This window comes from Stegostoma tigrinum, chromosome 11 (genome assembly GCF_030684315.1).
Source record: "Stegostoma tigrinum isolate sSteTig4 chromosome 11, sSteTig4.hap1, whole genome shotgun sequence".
In the NCBI taxonomy this organism is placed as follows: domain Eukaryota; kingdom Metazoa; phylum Chordata; class Chondrichthyes; order Orectolobiformes; family Stegostomatidae; genus Stegostoma; species Stegostoma tigrinum.
In genome coordinates, this window is record NC_081364.1 from 3,922,746 (window position 1) to 3,941,756 (window position 19,011).

Below are 19,011 nucleotides of genomic sequence, written 5' to 3' on the forward strand. Positions count from 1 at the left end.
TTCAAAGGTGTCCTCAAAGCTTCACTGCAAAAAAAAAATCAGTATCCTAACAACTCTTGGAAACCTTTTGTGTAAGGCTGCCCAAACTAGAGAAGTTGACCACTGAGCATGACCAACACACCCAGATACTGTCAGAAGGCACACACCTAGTATCCCACCCACCTCAAACATCACTTGACCAGCATGGCAAGATGTACAAATCAAGCAGTGGAATACTTAATCAAAATCATTCCTGATCCCAAGGACCTGCCTGAAAAGACAACCACCTCAGGCACACTTGTAAGTTCTACAGATTTTCTTTATTATTAAATGCACTTTGGTAACAAACTTTGTTCACAATGGAATTGTTCAAGTTAGTGCTGCTCAGAGGCTGGCTAAATACAATCAAATGTGACCGCAAATTCCAGTCAGAAGGGCAATGATAAACAATTGTAAAACAGATGCAAAATAATCCCATTTAAACAATAAGCACTGCATGGTTACTTCCAAATAAACAACAAAAGCACAAATTGTGACAGTACATGTATCCAAATTGAACTTGTTTAAGTGCTCCAAATTTTTTTTAAAAAATGAAGAGCCAGAGGAATAAAACAACAGGGAAGTAATTCTGGACAAATAAGTACAGAAATGTGATGCTCTAAACTTTCTACCCACTAGAATTCCTTTTAAAAATAGTGCTTTCAATATCTTTGGACCGACAGTCCAGCTCTCGTTCAGATGGCCAGAGGCGTACAGGACAAGTTTAAAATTATTACATTTTCCCAAATTTATGCAAATTCCCAACCCCAATGTAGCAACATATATTTTGATTACAAGTTATGTGCGAGGGGGAAAAAAGAGCTTAACAGTCCACCGATTTTCACTCATTTTCTTTTGTAAATAGAGAGCAGCCCCACCGTATAAAGTTTGGTCAGTAGCGGTTGCTTACTCAGTTAATAGAATAAGTTTAGAAAATAAGGGGAGAGGACAGCAAAGTGCAGACAGTTACACATTGGCAGTTCCTCCATCAAAGAGAACAAGATCTAGGCCCAAGCTTCCTGAAACATAATCGGTGTGGGTTTTTTTTGGGTGACAAAAGGTTTACAATTGATATTGTACAGAATTTAAGTACAAATCAAATATGACATGCTCCTTTACAGAAAAGTTCTTGATTTTTTTAAACCTTACAAACATTGAGTACAATGATGCTACTTTACCTACAATATACAGAGAAAAAAATTCATCTCAACTCCATCAGCAGCCCAACATACATATAAGAAACAAGGTACAGCAAATATTACAAGATGAGACTTCAAATTATTCCACAAGACTAAAGCCTCACCAATAAAAGGAAGCGCAGTCATCTTATTGGACAGAAGTTCCAGACCTTGCTTGTTAGTCATCAGTCATGGCCCACCTCAAATCAGGTTCTGGGTCATAACTTCAAGGAGGCACTATTTTTCTTAATGCCCTTCCAAGCATGTTTGGGTCAAAGTTTAAGGTTGAGGTTTACCCCCACTGTTGATCTGCATGCCCCATACACACTGCTTCTCTGCTGCAATAGGCACTGAGTAAAACTCAAAGCATTGTGCAATTCGGTGCTGCTTCAAGGCAGCTTTGTTGTTTTTAAAAAATATATATTCCTGCTGTGGTTTACGTTTGTTTTACCTGAGTGGAAAAAGACTAAGTCTTTGCAGGTTTAGTCAACCACAAAGCCAGCAGTGCATATAGAGGGCAGCAGCGTTCCAACAGCAGGGTTTAACCTCAGCAACCTCCTTTTTTGGAAATGTCCAGGCCGGAGCGTTTTGTTATTTCCATGGCGGTGAATACCTGCAACCAAAAAAATGAAAAAAGCAACTAACAACTGCAAGAAAGGGAGAAGGAGAGAAGATCAATAACTGTACAAGATCAATGATCCATCATGGAGAATTAGGATTAAGTCATGGCAAGATATAAAATATTGTCACTTAGAGGTCTTTGTTCCCAGTAAAGTAACCGTATTGAATTATCCCTAAAACATGCACCAACACATTGATCTTTCACAAAAACATTTTATTACCAATACAATCAGGGTTTGGTGACAAATAACACTATGAATCACTACTGAATATAACTAATGTCCCACGGTCAGCCCTTAATTTAGTGCTGAGCAGTCACTGCAAACACAGTTGGACACAGTGCCACTTAGGTGGAAATGTGGACTAATCGAAAGCTCTCTAGAGACTCTGATTGGAGCAAGTGAAGAATATGAACGTCAACTGATGTTACAGCTAAGTTGTGTTGATGCTTCTTCTCCCAAGATCAAATCATCCAGTGACACAAAAGCAGGTTGAAGAAGGTACGAGCACCTGTACTTCTAACACATTTTTCTTTGTAACACAATAGTGACCAGGATTTACAGTAGAACAGGGAGTTAGAGGATAGTGAATGAGAAGGGACAAAAATCAAAGTCTTACTTCCGCACAAGTTGGATGTATGCCAATGACACTGTTCAGCTGATCTTTGGTCATGCCACATTTCATTGCTGCACCAAATCCTTGAGTGATTTCCCCAGCATTCGGACCAAGCACATGGAATCCCACCACTCTATACTACATCAGAAGGAAAGCGATTTTAACAGAGCTGCAAATAGATTTGTTAATTCCACAACTTTATCAAAGGTGTTTTTAAAAAAACTGGGATTATATTTGTAATGTTTCTTACGCCATTACCTAAGAAACAGAAGGAGATGGTAAAGCCCTTGGCTCAAGCCTGCTCTACCATTCAGTAAGATCACACATAAGCTAATGGCAGCTTTAACACCACTTCCCTAGCCTCCCAAATCCTTGACTCCCTCATAGATCAAACCAACCTTTAATGTAATCAGTGACCCTCTGGGTAGAGAATTGAATAGATAAATGATCCTCAGAACATAAAAACTTCAGTTTTAAAAGGAAACCTGTTATTTTATAAATGTCTCTAAGCTTTGTTTCTCCCACAAGAGTAAACATTCTCTCAGGTACCTTCAGGTGCTTAAAGTAAATATTATACAGCAACATTCCTACAAATTCAGGAGAAAATATCTGGCTAACGAAAAACTTACATGATCCAGCTTCGCACATATCACCTTGCCATAGCAACCACTCTTATCCCTTCCTGGAACTGCCCATTCCAATGGCCAGAACATGCTGTGATACACCTGGAATGTACAAGATGGATATTCAGCACAAACGTCCTGAATTAAAACTTCCCATTCAGAGCAATTACTCTAGAAATAGCTTTCTTTTAAAAGCACTCTTAAAATTATGGGTATTTACCCAGCAGCACAGTGGGGAGGTGATGGCCTAGTGGTATTATCACTGGACTGTTAATCCAGAGACCCTGATAATGTTCTGGGGACCCAGGTTCGAATCCTACCATGGCAGATAGTGGAATTTGGACTCAATAATTATCTGGAATTAAGAATCTAATGACGACCATGAATCCATTGTTGATTGTCAGGAAAAACCCATCTGGTTCACTCAAGTCCTTTGGGGAAGGAAACTGCCATCCTCACCTGGTCTGGCCTACATGTGACTCCAGACCCATAGCAATGTGGTTGATTCTGAACTGCCCTCTGGGCAATTAGGGATGGGCAAATAATGCTGCCTGTCCAGCAATACCCAAACCCCAGTAATGATTAAAGAAGCATGGACAAACTCAACATGGCATTTATTTAAATAGTGAAGTGCCCAAAGGTGCTGTTCACGAAATTGAAAGATGTGACACAAGTAAATAATGACAAGGTCTGCCGAAAGCGGAGAAAATACAACTCTATATATCAACACAGAAGTGTACACTGGACTTGCTTAGTCAGGTTGTAACTTTACCCACAATACTGTAATATTTTGACTGTCCTTAATAACATATCTATAAAGACAGCTTCTACATTCTCCCTTCACTACTTCCACTACTTGATGCATCCTATCAGGACACTGTCATTTCAAACCCTAACATACAGCAGCTTCCTCCAGCTCAGCACTGGTAAAGCAATGAGTGCTCTGACACTCAGCATACACTCCAGCCTCTTGCTGCTGACTTTAACACCTCCATCATCACTGAAAATCAAGTTGGTTATGGATGTCTAGTAAAATTGTCTTCTACAATTTATCCTCAATTTATTTTATGGTACTGCCAATCATGCCTTCTACAAGCTGATGTTGTACATAAGATGCTCTCAGCTGTTTCAAAAAAGTGATCCTCATCTCCAGGCAGTTGAAGGTGAACTCCCCTTCTGGTTCTGTCCAAAACTCCTTTTTGAAGGTACCATACTCACCTCCATCTTTTAAAAATAAAACTGCAGAGAGTGATCCTATAAGTTGGACAATCTCTCCCTGCCCTTTCTGTCGTCCATGGTCTTCCAATGCAACTTCTTCATTGTCCCATTAAGGTGGGACCCCTCTTCTTGTCATGGCTAATGAACCTCAATCTGTCGTTTCCTCTTCCCATGTTATTATAAATCTCTGGCATAAATCCTTGCACTCACTTCAGTTAAATACTCCCCTGGTGTTATCCAAAGACAGGTCAGCTTTCATATAAATTGGTAACACATCAGTTCAGTGTCTCTTGGTTGTTCCCACCTTATGTCTGTATCGGCAAACTACTTGTGTGATATTCAATCTTGGATGAGTTGTAATTTCCTTCAGGTAAACATAATGAAGACCAAAGCAACAGTGCCTTAAATTCAGTCCCCATGGCAAACTGAACATCACAACTGCAAATATTCTAAATCTGAACCAGGTTTTATTTCATAATCACTAACACAAAAACGCTGCTTACACCTGTAATTTCATACTGCCACATAGCCCTCAGTGCCAAGCAATATCCTTCATTTTGGTTGCACATTTTCCAAAAGTGATAACCTTTGAAAAAACCTATGACACACGACACAAAATACTCAATTCCCAACACTTTTCTTATGAAATTAATCCAATCTTCCTGGGCTCTCTTCAGAAAACTACTGTCCAAAACAAAAGCAAAGCAAACCAAACCCTCAAGGTTCAGATTTTTGACCCACCCAAATTCTTGTGTCTCCAAAACCTGTAACCTGTGGACATGAATAAGCACTTAATTACAGAAAGCTCTGCAGCATTCATGTCTTTGCATGGAGGTACTGGAGTAGTGGTCTAACCCAATACTTAAGCTGCAACCTTCTTTGCCAGATTGAGAACATTTAGACTTGCATGTCATTTCAACCACACCAGGTTTGAGAAACTGAAATTAATAAAATAAATTAACTACTTTGTCCTTTCACCAAATTTTCAAAAGCTGTTCCAGCACAACTGCAGAACAGGCAGCTATTTAACAAATAGTCAAAGATCAGGTCCTGGTCTTGTCTCCTTAGCTAGAGGCACTGTATGACAAATTCTTTAGCACCATAGAGGAAATTAGAGGATAGTATGCAATACCGAAGTGTTATCAAATATACAAGATTGCCAAGAATATCCCCATCTATATTTTCAGGGTCACAGACTTAATTTAGCCATGGTTAACTATTTAAATGTCATTTTAAGGATTGCAGGTTGCAAACATGGGAGATAAATGCATGTCTTTAAGGTACACGATATGTTTGAATGGGCTGTCAGGAGAAACTTTTAAAATGTATATTTGCCTCCTTTTCACACAATAACCCTCATATATGATTGCTGTCAGCCCTTTTTTTGGGGGTGTGGGAGGTAGGTCCGTTTGCGTTATATTAATACCTTCACCCTGGAAACTGGAGCATATAAAGTTCAGAACACACAGAGGTCAACAGAATAAACTTAAGTCAGCGCCATACAGGCCTTCCAAACATTAAGGCAACATTTCCACCCCACCTGAAACAGTATTCCTCATGAGTGTAAACCACAAGACTCATTGGGTTATTCAGCCAACAGGAACTGAATACCCATGATAACAAAGTGTGGAGCTGGATGAACACAGCAGGCCAAGCAGCATCTCAGGAGCACAAAAGCTGACGTTTCGGGCCTAGACCCTTCATCAGAGAGAACTGAATATCCACTGGCTTTCAGTTTTCATTTTCTTACGTACATTTTAGAATCACTGGACAATCCATAGTGCAGAAATAGGGACTAAATGAATGACCATTGTGTCACTGATTCTCCCACACAGACCTCCAGAACTAATGTTCTGCTAATACCCATATTCAACTTAACAGGCGATCAGAGTAATTAAACAAAGGGGCATTAGCACAACCCTTTAGAACATATTGTCATAGCAGCAAAAGTTGTGAATGTCATATCATGTAAAGAAAATATTTAAACTTGAGACAGTTGCAAAGAGAGAATGAGTTAACATCAAGACCAGTTATGACTCCTCTTCTGAAGAAATCACACTCAACTTGAACCTTCAACTGTTTCTCTAAGCTGGCATTGACAGACTAAAGTTTCTCCAGCATTCTGTTTATTTCAGTTTTCTAGAAGCTGTAGTATTTTGCTTTTACTCACACTTGAAACTTTGTACAAAGGCATATTACAGTATATTCACTGACCACATTCACAGCTCTAATCTATTGAAATCTACTGTTCAGTTAACCTACATGCCCCAATCCCAGGGTTTGATCAACTAAAGCAAATTTGGGTCAAACAGATTAGATCCACAATTTAAAGTTTTTGAGAAGATTTGTAGCTCGGTTTGTGGAGGCGGTGGTAAACTTGCTCACCAAGCTGGTGAGTTGGACTGCAGACATTTCACAACCCTGCTAAGTAACATAGTTAGTGTGTCTCCAGTGTTCTGTCCTGCTTGTTGTTTATTTGCCTCAGTTGGCTGGGATGGTTGGCAATACTTCTGGTTCTGCTTTTCAGTGGTTTGTACACTGGGTCTAATTCAATGTGTTGGTGGATGGAGTTCTGTTAGAATGCCAGGCCTCCAGAAATTCCCTGGCATGTGTTTGGTTTATGTAGATGTGCTGTCCCAGTCAAATTTGTGTCCTTCTTTGTCTGTGTGTATTGAGACTAGTGAGAAATAGTCATGTCTCTTGGAGGCCAGTTGGTGCTCGTGCATCCTCATCGTCAATTTTCTTCCAGTGAGCCTACGTAATGTTTCTCAGTCCTTGCATGACATTTTTAATATCTGTACATTCACAGTTTCAAACAAAATGACACGGTGGGATGGAGAGGTCTAAGACAGATAATTACATGCTCTGAACAACCTCAGCATGCCACATTGCTTTAGTACTCCAGCTGCAACTGACATTTATTATGTATACAAGACATGTCAGTTTTGTCCATGCGTTGGCCAAAAACCCATGAGTGAGATATCAGTGATCAAGCACTTTGACAAACAGTCCATGTTAAATACTGGCACAAAAATTGAAGTTGCCAAAGCAGGAAGTAAGCCATGCTACATATTTGACGAACAAAGAAATTAAACAACTACGAACACACAAGTAAGTTCACGCAATGATTACATCAGTTTACACAACAGTCAATGGCATTCAAATTTGCCAATGATCAGTTTTTAATAAACAAATGAATGATTGACACTTCAGGAGCAAAGGCTCTATGGGAGCAATAGCTCCATTCAGCTTGCGATTTTAAAAAGTCTCCATTTAATTCAACACTCAAATAAGGTCCATACCTCTACATGTTCTTCTCCATAAAGTGCTATCGCATTTTCTTCAGACAATCCACAACATCCATACTCCAAAGGTGTAAAGACTGTCGTGCATACATTGACATAGTCACACTGAAAAACAAATTGCTATCAATATATTGACAGTACTTGCCACTGTTTAATGAGGTGAATGATACAATATTCAAGTTATATCACTACTTATTTATAACTTGATTACAAGAAAATACAAATTGATAAACACAATCATGCAAAATAAAAGCAGCTAAAATTCTAGGATATGACAAAAATACTTTTGACAATTTTCAGTATCTACCATAGTCAGTAACTCAAGCTACAGTTCCGCTGCAACTATCATTACTCTTGATCAGATAAAACGGAGTCAACAGGCTGGTGAGCATAGCCTGACACACTTCATTTCACCCAAGGTTCAAACACCAGTAGTTCCTGCCAAGGATCATCTGATAACTATGCCATCAGGTGTTCTCAGGATCTTCTGGCTTATTGGAATAACCACACAAAGCATGCAGATTTTGTATGAGAGAGCCAAGAGTAACGGGGCATAAGCAGGAAAATGCAGTAGCCACAATCTTTATGTTGGTGTAACAGACTCAAGAGACCGAATGGCCTATACCTATTACTATTTCTTATGATCTAATAAAGTCTACACCTTACCTTCATAGTAGAACCTGCGTAGAGTCTGCGTGCTAGCAACTTCCCAGCCTGAATAGCAACAGGTGTGAGCTCCAGCTTGCCATCAATGACATCTCCTATACCATAGACGTATGGTATGTTGCTCCTTTCTTCATTATCCACCAAGATTTTCCCATTTCTAATAATACATCGAAAGTAAACTATTGCAAACAAACCTTAATTCCATGCTAGACCAAATTAAATATTTGAAGCCAACAGCCTGCATGTGGTTACATGATATTCCATCAACAATAAACAACATTCTAGATTCACTCACGTCAAAGCCCATTACAAATATTAGAACGTCAGCCATTTACAGATTTGCAAAGAAAGCTAGTGTTGATTAATTTAAGAGATAATTTCGAGGAAGTGGGCAATCAAATGACCAGCAAATCCAACAAAATCTGGAATGTGCTCAAAAAGCTTAAAGGCCATATGGTTACATCTGCTTTGATTAAGTAAAAAAAGGTTTCCAAGGATATAGAATGGTACCAGAGACAGAACAGGCTCAAGGCAAGGAGACCTAGCTCTTAAAATTCAAAATTAATATAGAATTTTCATAACAATTCTTAATCACATTAGAAATGTTGACTACTCACTGTTTTAAACAGTGAATTTCTCAGCTTCCAACCCAGTCAGCATAATTACTGTGAATAAGAAATTCACATCGGTGTTCAATCCTAATGTGGTAGATGTTCAGACTTTGCTGAAAACTCAGGAAATCCCTTCAAGAGGAAGAGGTCAAGCAGTCTTGATGTGCCACTTGAAAGCCAGAAATAATGCAATTTCACTATGCCTGGCTCAGGTTTTTATACAGATGATATATAGATGTACCACCAAGAACAGAATACTTACTGTATGAACAGCTAAGCTAACGTCCCAAAAATTCAGTCTATGTTGACTGCACCTTAGGTGTTTTGCAGCCAATATATTAACACTGGTGTTTATATTCCAGTAATAAACATCAAATGTTAAAAAGGTACCTTCCCCCCCGCGCCCACCCACCCACCACCACCCCCCCCCCCCCCCCCACCACCACCCCCCCCCCCCGATCCCCGTGTACAGATGATATTAAAATAAACTCCATGGGTAAAAAGCAGACCATAAAAACTACATCATTCTAGCAGGTACAACAGCCTAACCTAGCTCTAGGCATACTAATCAATTCATAAGCTTCCTCTCTCTGTGGGAAGAGGTACATACATATGTCCAGACATCAATTACTGCAAAGAATAATTTAACTACATTATTTCAAGCCATGCACTAACCCCTACTTGGAAGTATGTCACCATTCCTTCAGTGGCACAGAGTCAAATTCCTGCAACTCTTGTCCTAAAAGCTTCTTCTCACCAAACCCACCACCACCCACATCGCCCACTTTTCTTCAGTGAAATTTAAATACAACCACCTTAAAAACCTTTGGTATAAGGACTACAGCTTTCCAGCAAAATTTGAAACCAGGCATAATTGCTTCATTTACTACATAGGATCAGTAGGCCATTCAGCCCATTGAGTTTGCCCTGTATTTAACACAATTGTGACCGATTGAACTCTTCAAAGTCTTTTATTCACTCCACCACCATGATCCTGCGTGCTACTGATGATCAGAAATCTATCAAATTTTACCTTAAACACACTGAAAGGCTGAAATTCAACAGCCCTCTGTGGTAGGCAATACCATAGGTTCACAGCTGAATAAAATAATTTCTCCTTATCTGGAACGAACATACCCCTCTTATGTTTAAGTACTGCTGCCTATTGAAGAAGCAAGACTTCACTGTAATGAAATCTTTTGCAATTAATTTCTATTAGCCTTCCTAATAATTTGCTGCACATGAAGGTTAACCTTAAGTGATTTATCGATAAGAGCACTCAAGTCTATTTGCAAATCTACACTTTACAACCTCTGACCTTTTAAGAAATATTCTGCACACCTATTTCTCCAATCAAACTGATAACCTCACATTTCTCCACATTATATTCTATATATTGCGTTATTTCCCATTCACTAAGCCCGTCCAAATCCTGTGGAGCCAGTTTACATTTTCATCACAACATTCGCAATTAAACTTACTATGCAAATTTAGAAAGATTGTATTTGATCCCCTTCAAATCTTTGATATATATTGTCAACAGCTGGGCCCAAATTCTGATCCATGCAGTACCACACTAGTCACAGTTCACCAATGAGATTACACATTTATTCCTAATGTTTTCTGTTTGCCAATCATAAACCTATGCTGGTATGTTATCTCCCACCTCATATGAATTACGCAGCCTCCTGTGGGAACTTCATTAAAAGTCTTTTGTAAATTTAAGTACAGTACATCTATCTGCTCTCCATTATCAATTTTGTTAGCAACACCTTCAAAAACCTCCATCAAATTTAATCTCAATTTCCCATTCACAAATTCATAACGACAATGCCCAGGTCATTTCCAGCCAGGTGCTTATAATAGATTCTCAAAATTTCTCTTCTATTGATGGATGGTTTACCAGGTCTGTAGGTCCCTATTTTCACTATTACTTTTTTCCTTAAATAGGGCAGTGACACTTGCCATCTCCCATTCCATAGCGATCATTCCATAATCTATAGAATTTTGGAAGACAATTACCAAAGTTGATACATCACCCAATGTATCAACTAGCTTTAAAGCCACCTCCTTCACTACTCGGGGGGGGGGGGGGGGGGGGGGGGGGGGTGGTGTAGACCATCAGATTTTGAGTATTTATTGAATTTCAGCCCCAGTAATTTCTCCAGTACAATCATCTTACTAATGCTAATTTTGCCATAATAAATTCTCTTGACTCAACATTAATGGATCCATATTCATTTTAGCCAAACATTTCCTCTTCACATTACTACAGAAGTTTTTACAGTCTGTAATTAGGCTTTTTTTTCAAGGTTTCATTCATATTCTATACTGCCTTATCAGTTTCTTATTCGTCTTTTGTTTTACTCAAAAAGCTTCCCAATCCTCAGTGCTATTTCCATCAAATTAACAGGCCTTTTCTTTTAATCTTATGCAATCCTGAACTTCATTTGGAGACAGTAAGGACTGCAAATGCTGGAAGCTGGAGTCAATAAATGTGGAGGTGGAAAAGCACCGCCGGTCAAGCAGTATCCAAGGAGCAGGGAAGTCAACGTTTCAGGCCAAAATCCTTCGTCAGCACTAGAAAGCGGGATGGGGGTCCAGAAATAAATAGGGAGGTTGGTGGGGCGGGGTAAGTGAGATGGAGATAGGTAAATGCAGGTACAGGGTCATTGTGGTCAGTCACAGAGAAGGGTGGAGTGGATAACTGAGTTAGAAGATGGACAAGTTGTGGGTGGGTGGAGAGATTTTGAAGCTTGTGGAGTCAATGTTCAGGCCATTGGGCTGCAAGCTCCCAAGGTGAAATATCAGGTGTTGGTCCTCCAGTTTACATTTGGCCCCACTCGGACAGTGGAGGCGGCCAAGGATGTCACCTGGGGAGTGGAGGGGGAGTTAGTGGATGGCAACTGGAAAGTCAGGTTGATTGGTGGGTGCATGCACAGTGTAGATGTTCCATGAACTGGTACCCAAGGCTGTGTTTGGTCTCCTCAATATAAGGGAGATCATACAGGAGCAATGGATACAGTAGATAAAGTTAGATGAAGTGCAGATGAATCTCCGTCAGATTTGGAAGAATTGTTTGGAGCCTTGGATGGAGGCGACAGGGGAGGTTCAGGGACAGGTGTAGCATCTCCTTCGGCTGCAACGAAAGGTAGCAGGTGCGGATCTGACGAAGGAATTGCGGAGTAAACAGTCCCTGCGGAAAGCGTACGAGTCAGGGGGAATATCTTTTTGGTGGTGGGATCTGATTGTAGGTGGCAGCAATGTCAGAGGATGATACATTGTATTCGGAGGTTGGCAGGTGGTATGTGAGGACTAAGGAGACTTAATCCTTGCTGTTGTTGGGGGAGAAGATTTGAGGGCAGGAGTGCAGGACATGGGGGAGATGTGGTTGAGGGCATTCTTAATAACATAGAGGAGGGGAAACTACGGTCCCAAAATTAGGAGGATGTCTGGGAAGTTCTAGAGTAGAACACTTTATCCTGGGTGCAGATGTGGAGGAACTGAGAATGGGATAATATTTTTGCAGGAGGATGGGCGAGAGGAGGTAGTAGAGGTAATTTTGAGGAGACCCACCTACCACCCACAACACCCCCGCCTCCCCCAACACATAGGCCCCAGCAGCCCCTTTTATTTCTGGGCTCCGTCCCCCTCCCCAGTACTGACGAAGGGTTTCAGCCCAAAACACCGACTTCCCTGCTCCTCAGATGCTGTCTGACCTACTGTAATTTTCCAGCTCCACATTTACCTACCCTGAACTGTCTTAGTTTGCGACAGTTAACTGATTTATTTTTTAGTTTCTGCACCTGGAAGGAATGTCTAGTTGCTGCAAGCCATGCAACAGCTTTTTTAAAGACTATCTACTGTTTGTGTGCAGTCAGATTTTAATCTATCCTCCCAATCCATTTTAGCCAATTTGTGCCCTATACCTTAGTAATTTCCTTTATTAAAATTCAGATTGTAAAAGTAGCAAATGGTGAACGTAACGTACCTGAATAAATTCTAAAGTCAATGAGTTGCACTCAGTCAAATGCATCAAACTGGTACTTCAATGCAAAATTCACTTGAATCATGCTGCTAAGCTGAATGGACTCAAAAGTACCAATTCCTCAGCAAATTTCACATTAGTTGAAATTATGATTTTGTTAAAATGTGTACCTCACAGATTACAAGGAGATGATGTCATTTCAATCTGAAGGAAGTTTTGAATAAGAGCCTGATCGTCCATTAACTGGAATTAATAAACATAGCTGCTTTGAATGCAGAGCCAAGGAAGTCTGGCTGAAATGCTTCAGCGACAGCTAGCTAACATGAGAGATATTTTATGAGCTTTTTTGCTACTCAATGGTAGACAGCAAGAGTCATGTAAGGTAAACTTCACTGTTGACAGTAGTGTAGGATATATAATACTGATTTTGTACATCAATTCACATAGACGTTATATTTGCAGCCAGTTAGATGGCCTTGAAATGAATGAAAGTAAGACAAGTTTGGGTACGGTGCAGAACAGAATATCGCAGCATTTTAAGATAAAGTGTGGAGGTGGATGAACACAGCAGGCCAAGCAGCATCTTAAGTCCACAAGAGCTGACGTTTCGGGCCTAGACCCTTTCTGATGAAGGGCCGAGGCTCAAAATGTCAGCTTTTGTGTTCCTAAGTTGCTGCTTGGCCTGCTGTGTTCATCCAGCTCCACACTCCGTTATCTCAGATTTTCCAGTATGTGCAGTTCCCATCATCTCCATCACAGCATTTTAACTTGTTAGTTTTCTTGGAACATTAAGAAAAGAGATTTACACCAATACTTACAAGAACACAGGAACGAAAAGCAGGAGAGGGACTTTCAGCCACTAAGGCTGCTTTGCCATTCAATAAGATCATGACTGATTTGATTGTGGTCTCAACTACAATTTTCAGCCCACCACCCCATAACCCTTGACTCCATTACTACTTATAAATCTCACTCAGACTTGGATGTAATCAATGAAACAGCCTGCAATGATTTCTGGGGAAGGGAATTCCATAGACTAACAAACATCAGAGAGAACTACTTCTTCTTAGTCTTAAACGGAGAGTATTTTTTAATGTCACCTAATCTGGACCCATTCATTCCCACTAGGAGAAACATCTTCTGAGCAGCTACCCCATCAAGCATCCGTAGAATCTTGTACATTTTAATAAGATCATCTCTCATTTTTCTAAACTCCAACGGATATAGATTCGATCAACTCAACTTTTCCTCCTAAGATAATTGCTTGTTACAGAATAGATGTGGAGGAGTCAACATCGGACAGGGGTGGACAAAGCCATAAGCCACATGACAACAGGATATCGTCCAACAGGTTTATTTGAAGTCACAACCTTTTAGAGCACTGCTCCTTCATCAGGCAAAGTCTTTTCACCTGACGAAAGGAACAGCGCTCTTGTGGCTCCAGAAAAAAGCCATGGGACTGTACCCTGGTTTCTTGCGACTTCTGACATTACAGGCAGCACTATTCTAATTCATAGTGGATCCGTGAAACAGCATGACAATATAAACAGTCACTTATGCCAAAAAAAGGAACAATACTTGTACTGCTAGGCACTATTCTGGCCAAGATTTCTCCCACAAACAATATTACATAAAGAAAAGGATCTGGTAATGATCACACTACTGTTTGTGGGATTTTGCTGCATACAAACTAGCTGACACATTTCCTACGTTACAACTGTGATTTCATTTCAAAAGTACCTCATTACCTTTAAAAGAGATACCCAATGGTTTTGAAATTTTTCATTTAATATCTCATTTTGATAAGTAACAGAACTATAACTACAGTAGTATATTAAACTAAAAATAAAACAACTTATATTTAGGATATTTGAGGGATACTAATGCAAAGCTGAACTTCCCATGAAGTGCAAATCACACAAACAATTGACTGTAGCTTTTCTGTTGGGTGTGCCCTAATAAAAGTTGAGCTGCAATCAAATTTAAAACTGTCAAGTCATTCCCACATCCTATCTCTGCCAAAGAGAGCTGGAAAATTAAATAATGAAATCCAAATCAAATCTTTAGCAATTCAAGGTCAACACAATGTTTTACTTTCTTTTGGAATGAGTGACTGTTTACATTGCCATGCGATTTCACAGATCCAGTACTAATTAGAAGAGTGCAACAATATAACATGCAACTGCAGTATAAAAGAAGTGGGTTGAAACGGTGGGTAAGAAAAATTGAGAGATCAGGCTGTGAAATTTGGTTGTCAAATACCATAAGGTTTTACTGATATACAAGAATGCTGAAAATGCATGAGGTACAATTTTCAATTATGAGTGAAGCAAAGTCAGCTTGATTATAGCTGTTAACGAAGGCAAGCTTTGCACAGGATATGACACATCAATTCGATAATCTCTCATTTCCTCCTCCTCAAACATCCCTAAAACTAACAAGTAAACAATGACGCTGGTCATTTGCGTGAAGCACTGCATGAACTGTAATCCAAAATTAATCAATCCACAACAAAAACAGAACGTCAAACTTGCTCCATTTATAGTACAATGGAGATAGTGGGTTCAAGCCCCACTGCAGTTCCTGAGCACAATCTAGGCTGACATTGCAACAAGTAAATTCTCCAGTGCTGCAAGGGCTATCCTTCAAAGGATATGTTAACAATAAATCAGATAAGTGACTAAATACTTTTGAGTAATCTTTATTGAGCAAACAGTCATGTTATCATATTGTATCATAAGCTCTGGGCTGCTTACTGAAGTCATTATTCTAAAGTAAATGATTTCTGAAAATTAAAATTTAAAGAAGGGCTCTGTATAAAAGTAAATATTCTTGTTCAACATTCTTTATCGATTTATTACAATATATCATTGGTATATTATTATTTAACCTACATTGGTTACAACTGACGAACTATAATTCAATGATGGAATAAAAACTGAGAAAACTGCAGATGCTGTAAATCAAGAATAAAAACATAAGTTGCTGGAAAAGCTCAGCAAGTCAAGCAGCATCGGTGAAGAGAAATTAGAGTTAACGCTTTGGGTCAAGCGACCCTTCCTCAGAAACAGACCCAAAACGATAACTGATTTCTCTTCACAGATGCTGACAGACCTGCTGAGCTTTTCCAGCACATATGTTTTTGTGTTAAAATTCAATGGCATTAGATTCTCAAATGCACAAACTTGGAAATCTGCAGTCTTTTCTACTATGCTGGAGATGCTAAAGCAATCTTTCTTAAAAAGTGAGGGGGAGATGAGGGGCAACCAGGAGAAGGTAAGCAGATTTTTCTTCAAAATTTTTTTTTTTTGAGAAGCATTATCATCGAAATTTCAAATCACAGAGAGAAAAGAGTCCTGTAATGGAACAGACAACTGTAGAAGTCCGTTCCTCACTCCACAGAGGTTTTGCTAACTCAACAGTACTTCCAAATTTGGTTCCTTTTAAAAACTGAACAATAGCAACAAGGAAAATAAATAATAAAACCTTGCACAAAGAGATAGGATTCAGATGAATGCCCTTCCTTTGTTTATAGGCATATAAATAGCATCCCAAGAGGGTGCAGGATCAATAGCAATGCTGAAAAGAAAGTGACCACCTGGGCAACCTGCAGCTCAGAATTGAAGCCTTGAAAGGCTTTCAGGCCCATGCAAATTTTATACCATTCTCAGAAGCAAATTTTTATTTGACAGGGAAATAGAAATAAGCAATTATACAGGAATCTTCTGCACATGTTGCTCTGCTTACCAATCCTGAATTCCAACCCTCTCCTCGTTCAACACCAATATTTTCATATCACTTTTTTCTCCTAAATACTGTTGCACCAGCCCTGTCCAGCAAGTCATTTGTAGCCACCATCTAACACATAAGCAAGATTAATAAAATCTTACGAAACAAAATATTAAAGGAGAAAATCAAGCTTGCCTACTGTTGCCACATGTTAGTGATTAGTACCATTGTGATTTTCGGAATTTGCAGACCAGATTCAAGTTAATATTAAAATTCTTTTCTCAAACTTCACGATTAAAAAAATTGCTTACTTTTCATTGAGACGAACACCAATTTTTTCCAGGCCAATGTGCTTGGTGCAAGCATCACGCCCTACAGCAATTAATACCTAAACAGAAAAAAATCATGTTTCCTAGTAATTATTTAAGGCATCTTCACATATTCTCACGAAGCCATTACTAGAGCACAAGGTTTTACAAAAAAACATTACCATATAATCAGACTCCCAATCTTCTGGAGTAAAAGCTATTTAAGTAATAATTCTGATATGGAGACTTATTCCACCCTGGCTGCCACATTAATCTTCTCATCTAAACTTGCATTGGGGAGATGTGGATTTGCAATTAGCTCGATCAGAAACAGCTTTACAAAAAAAAAAGTCTGTACTACAAGACAGCTCTCTTCAGTTACATTAATTTTGTCTCTACTTAGTGCAAAAAAAATTCATCTTAGAAGTCATTTAATGTATAATCAAAAGCTATGATTTTACACAAATGCATTAAGCAGCATTGGAATTTAAGAGATTTAAGAAGTACAGCAAACCCATCTGCTTTATCCCTATCACCCTCTACAAAATACTTTTCTCCAATTTGATTACTACTAAATTTGAAATGAGCTAATCTCAATCGAGGAATCAAGTTGAACTCACCATTCTAAGACATGGCAAGTAAATACATGTATTTCCCCTACTGTTATTCTGTGCTTGTGCTTTCTGAATGTAATGTTCATCTTAGTTCACCTTACAGTCTACTTTATGCAGTGAAAGTTCATATAAGGAATTAGCTACCTTTTAGAATTCTTTCATGGAAATGTGGACATTACTGGCTAGAACAGTATTTAATACCCATCCTTAATTGCCCAGAAGACAGTTAAGAGTCAATCACATTACCATGGGTCTGGAGCCAACCATAGGCCAGACTAGGTAAGATGGCAGATTTCCTCCCCAGGTGGATTTATACAACGACTCTTATTCCAGATTTTTATTAAATTTAAATTTAATTCACAATCTGCCACGGTAGGATTTGCACCCATGTCCCATGAACATTAACCTGGGATTCTGGATTCCCAGTGCAGTGACTTTAACCACTACACCACTGTGCCTTTAGTATTATCCAAAAGAAAAATGATTGTTGTTAAGAAAAAAAACTCTTACACAAAATAATTCCTTGAACATCATGAAAATTTGGACTGGTTTCAACTTTACTATATACTTTGCTTTAGATCATTAAGGCATAGGAGCCAGTAGGCTATTCAACTCACTGATATTCCACCAATCGTGACTAATAATCCTCAAATCCAGGTTCCTGCCTGTTCCTTTTAACCCTTGATTCTCTTACTGATTAAAAAGCTGTCCGTCTATCTCAGAATCATAAGTAGAGGCCCTTTGGTCCATCAAGGCTGCACCAACAATAACTCGACAAAATCTACATTAGTCCTACTTTCCAACACTCAACTCAGTCTTGAATATTATGACATTTTAAGAGCTCACCCAAGTGCTTTTTAAAGATTGTGGGCTTTCCCTCCTCAACTACCTTCCCATGGAGTGCATTCCAAATTCTCATGATCCTCTGGTGAAAAATAATTTTCCTCAAATCCCTAAGTTACTTGCCTTTCACAGTAATATTATGTACCCTCATTACTAACACCAACTAATTGTCACCTTTGTCCCCCTACAACCACACATCAATGAATACCAGTCACGGTTGGACATAGAACTTCACCTCCACACTTACTTCTTCAACCGGGAACCTAACCCTCCCTCCACTGAACCCTTCTCCCGCTTCCAACACAAGTCCTCTTCCTGGACACCACCCCCAGGACTCCTACCTTCCCTCGACCTCTTCATCTCCAACTGCCGTCGAGACATCAACCGCCTCAACTTCTCCACCCCTCTCACCCACTCCAACCTCTCCCCCGCAGAACAGGCAGCCCTCCGCTCCAACACCAATCTCACCATCAAACCCGCAGACAAGGGTGGCACAGTGGTAGTATGGCACACTGACCTCTACATCGCCGAGGCCAAACGTCAACTCTCCGACACCATCTCCTACTGCCCCCTCAATCATTACCCCACACCCGAGCACCAAGCCATCATCTCCAACACCATTCATGGCCTCATCAACAAAGGGGGTGGCCATGGGCACCTGCATGGGCCCCAGC

The 19,011-nt window shown here is 39.6% G+C and overlaps 1 protein-coding gene across 2 annotated transcripts in view; it reads right to left on the reverse strand.

The window, feature by feature from the left end:
* Nucleotides 1-277: 277 nt before the first annotated feature.
* Nucleotides 278-19,011, reverse strand: part of txnrd3 (thioredoxin reductase 3) — a 68,072-nt gene continuing 49,338 nt past the window's right edge. For both annotated transcript variants that reach the window (XM_048547521.2, XM_059649717.1), the window contains exons 11-16: nucleotides 16,884-16,960; nucleotides 8,245-8,401; nucleotides 7,576-7,683; nucleotides 3,062-3,157; nucleotides 2,436-2,570; nucleotides 278-1,809 (exon numbers count right to left, since the gene is read on the reverse strand). In XM_048547521.2, the coding sequence (XP_048403478.2) occupies nucleotides 1,744-1,809; nucleotides 2,436-2,570; nucleotides 3,062-3,157; nucleotides 7,576-7,683; nucleotides 8,245-8,401; nucleotides 16,884-16,960 (639 nt within the window). In that variant the 3' untranslated portion in view covers nucleotides 278-1,743. The remainder of the gene's footprint in view (nucleotides 1,810-2,435; nucleotides 2,571-3,061; nucleotides 3,158-7,575; nucleotides 7,684-8,244; nucleotides 8,402-16,883; nucleotides 16,961-19,011) is intronic.